General features: G+C 61.1%; 1 protein-coding gene across 1 annotated transcript; it reads right to left on the bottom strand.

Annotated features, from left to right (window-relative positions):
- Window positions 1-2,714: 2,714 nt before the first annotated feature.
- LOC142784988 (uncharacterized) lies at window positions 2,715-3,269 on the bottom strand. The gene has a single exon (XM_075883411.1). The coding sequence runs from the start codon at window positions 3,267-3,269 to the stop codon at window positions 2,715-2,717; it is 555 nt and encodes a 184-aa protein (XP_075739526.1).
- Between the last annotated feature and the right edge of the window lie 659 nt (window positions 3,270-3,928).

Here is a 3,928-nt window from a genome sequence, read left to right as displayed (position 1 = left end):
GATGCCGTTCTTCGTCAGCCAGGCCAGATACTCCTCGCTGGCGAAAGCAGGACCGTTGTCGGACACGATGACGTCCGGCAACCCCTGGGCTGCGAAGACTTGCCGCAACGCCGCAGTGGTGGCTTCTGCCGACGGAGTGGTGTCTGACAGTACCTCCACCCACTTGGAGAAGGCGTCCACCACCACCATGAAGTAGTGGCCCTTGAAGGGGCCCCCGAAATTCACGTGCAGGCGGGACCCCGGCTTCTAAGGGAACGGCCAGGGGGTGATCTCCACATGGCGTGGGGCTCGCTGGTTCTCCTGGCAGACCTGGCAGTCTGCACCATGCGAGCGATGTCCTGGTCCAGGCAAGGCCACCACACGTGGGACCGGGCCACCATCTTGGTCTTCTCTACGCCTGGATGGCCCGCATGCAGCAACTGCAGGACCCTGGACCGCAGGCTCTGCAGAATCACCACCCTGGAACGCCACAGCAGGCAGCCCTGCCGCAGGCTCAGCTCGGCGGACTTATGGCTGTACGTCCTCTCAGCCAAATCCTCCCCTCGGGACACCGCCTTGACCACCAGTGACAGGACCGGGTCCCGGCTGGTTGCCTGCGACACTGCCGATCTGTACAGCACCTCCGGGTAAGCGTGCTCCAGCATGAACACTTCAGCAGGTTCAGGAACTGCAGCAGGCACCTCCGGCAGGGGCAGTCGGCTCAGAGCATCAGCAGGTGCAAGGTCCTTCCCCGGGCGGTAGACCAACCGCTGTAGGCCGCGAGCTACAAAGCCCAGCGCACCACTCGAGGTGACGCCTGCACTGGAACCGCCTTGTCGGGCCCCAGCAGTCCCAGCAGCGGCTTGTGGTCCGTGACAGCCTCGAACCTCTGGCCTCACAGGTACTGGTGGAAGCGCTCGACCCCAAACGTGAGGGCCAGGCCTTCCTTGTCCAGGTGGCTGTATCGCTGTTCTGCAGCATGAAGCCGACGGGACGCGAATGATATGAGGCGTTCCTGGCCAGTCTTTTCCCGGTGGGCCAGGACGGCTCCCACACCGTACAGTGACGCATCCACCGTCAGGACGACCGGCTTGGCCGGGTCGAAGTGCACCAGCAATGGAGCCTTGGTGATAAGCTCCTTGCTGCGCTGGAAGGCCAAGTCCTGTTCCTTCCTCCAGGCCCACTGCTGTCCATCTCGAAGCAGAAGATGGAGTGGCTGCAGATGCGACGACAGGTTCAGCAGGAAGGTCCTGTAGAAGTCGATGAGGCCGAGGTAGCTCTGCAGCTCTCTCTTGTTCTGGGGCTTGGGCGCCTTGAGCACCGCTTCAACCTTGCGAGGAGCGGGGGCCAGGCCTGCCAGAGAAATGACATGGCCTAGGTACTCAACGCTGGGGGCTAAGAAGATGCACTTCTCCAGCTTGAGCTTCAGCCCGGCATCCTGCAATCGTGCCAGGACGCTGTGTGGGTTCTGCAGGGGGTCCTCGTCATCTCTACCGGTCACCAGGATGTCGTCCAAGTACACCACCACGTGTCTCATGCCCCTGAACAGGTTGTCCATCTCCCTCTGGAAAATGGCAGGAGCTGAGGCCACGCCGAACGGTAGGCGCGTGTACTAGAATAGTCCCAGCGTTGTCGATATGGTGACATACTTCCGGGACGACTCCTGGGGCACCAGCTGCCGGTACGCATGTCTGAGGCCGAGCTTGGTGAACTTCTGTCCCCCGGACAGCGCCGACCAAAGATCTTCAATGCGTGGCAGCGGGTACTTCTCCACGGTAGCGACGGGGTTGATGGTGACCTTGAAGTCACCGCAGATCCTTACACTGCCGTCTTGCTTGAGGACGGGCACAATGGGAGCGGCCCACTCTGAAGACTTCACGGGCACCAAGACGTTGTCTCGCTGCAACCGTTGCAGCTCCTGCGTGACCCCGTCCTTCAGGGCGAACAGTAGCGGGCGCGGCTTGAAAAACCGGGGCTTGGCTCCGTCTGGCACATGATTGCTCGCCGCCGTGCCGGTGTATGTGCCCACCCCTGGCTGGAACAGGGCCTTAAACTTGGTCAGGAGGCTCGGGACGTCTTCCACCGCGCGTACAGCTTCCTGGTACTCCGGCAGCCACAAACCCAGTGCCTGGATCCAGTTCCGGCCAAGCATCGTCGGGGACGGCCCCTTGGTCAGGTACAGGGGCAGAGTGGCCTCCCTGTCGCCAAGGTGGACGCTGACCTGGGCTTGACCCTCGACCTGGGCGAGCTGTCCGGAGTAGCTGCACAGCATGACGCCCGATGCCTCGACTGGCACGCCAGGGAAGGTGCGCTTGAAGGCCTTCCCGGCCATCACTGACACACTGGCCCATGTGTCCAGCTCCATGGAAATGGGACGCCCGCAGGTTTCGACGGTCAGCATATACGGTGACACAGACGACTGACACATGTCCGTGTACGACACGTCGAAAATCTGCGGGTCTTCGGCCACGACGTGAAGCCTAGCCGTGGCACCCGAAGCTGCTGCCGCACGCCCCCGCCGCCTCCCCTTTCGTCGACTCACTTGGCCGTGGGCTGGCACGGAACACGAGCTCGACGACGGCTGCTTCCGTCCGTCGGTCGTGCCCCCTCGGCACGCCCGAGCAATGTGCCCAGTCCTTCCACACGCGAAGCACTACGCTTCCGCGAACTGGCACTTTGAGGGGGGTGGTCGCCACCGCAGCGACTGCACTTGCCACACCGAGTCGCCATCTTGTTCACCGCGCTTCCGTCGATGGTGAGCGGGCCGCACGTGCTAGCTCGCTCGCGTCCTTGGCCGCAGCTTCCATCGCCAGTGCTGCCTTTACCGCGTCGTCAAGCGAGGGGCCGGGAAGCTCCAGGAGTCGCGTCTGCATGGCGGGGTCGTTGATGCCGCAGACGAAACGGTCCCGGAGCAGCGAGTCGAGCTGCTCCCCGAAAGTGCAGCCACTCGCTAATCCTCGCAGTGCTGCGACGAACTGCCCGAGCGTCTCTCCGTCTCGGTGGCTCCGGTTGTTGAAGCGAAAGCGCTCCATTAACGTCGACGGGGCCAGGCGGAAGTGCGAGCGTAGCGTCGCGAGGAGCTCACCTAGCGACTTGTCATGCAGCGTGGCTGGTTGGAGCAGGTCGAGCAGGAGCCCGAAGACGCGGGTCCCGCAGCTCGCCAGGAAGATATCACGCTGTTTTTCCACGGGGGTGTCGTTCGCCCGAAAAAACACGCCGACCTGTTCCTCGTAGACTGGCCAGGCGGACCCATCACCCTGGAACGGCTCGAGCCTCCCGTAGAGCGGCATAGCGTAATGGCGGCCGACGTGGGGGGCGGTGTCGGCGTTCTCGGTTGCTTCGGTTGCTCCGCGGGCTTCTTTCCTCGTCGCCAGTGTCACGATTTGGTGCGCGTTCGTGAACCTGGGAGGGCTGGGGTACCCTCCAGCAGAGTGACGACCTGCTACGGCTAGTGGACGGTGACTGACCCCCGAGCGGCTGTGATCGGAAGTGTTTATTGAGTCCGCCGTGCCCAATGTTGCCAACTGAGCCTGGTGGGGCCACTTAACCTAGCGGCTAACAAATATCAGGAAAGGGGGGGGGGGTGCCACATGATTGTCACATTTATAGACGGTTCATTTAGGGTACGTCTCCTGGAGTTTGTCAGTTGCACACGACATCGGTGCTTCGGTATTGGCTCCGCCTGTAAATTGGTTAGAATTCAATACCTCTAGAAAAGTTACTGGTGCCTCCCAGTTTATTTAATTACCTCTAGTTTTTACATTTAGGTTTAATTATTTCAACTTTCTTATATATATTGTGTGGTAATCTGCCGACACACACACACATGCACGTATATCAAAGAGGTGAGCAAATGTCGCAATTCCCTTGATCTTGAGCAACGTTACTAGATAGCTTTAGTTGTAAAACTCTCCCCATGCGCCGTGCGCCACCGGCGTCTTCGTTTCTC

This window comes from Rhipicephalus microplus, unplaced genomic scaffold (assembly GCF_043290135.1).
Source record: "Rhipicephalus microplus isolate Deutch F79 unplaced genomic scaffold, USDA_Rmic scaffold_16, whole genome shotgun sequence".
Lineage (NCBI taxonomy): Eukaryota > Metazoa > Arthropoda > Arachnida > Ixodida > Ixodidae > Rhipicephalus > Rhipicephalus microplus.
This window is presented reverse-complemented; position numbering and strand designations above follow the sequence as displayed.

Coding starts and splice junctions, on each gene's coding strand:
- LOC142784988 (XM_075883411.1), bottom strand. CDS start 3,269: ATGCCGCTCTACGGGAGGCTCGAGCCGTTCCAGGGTGATGGGTCCGCC.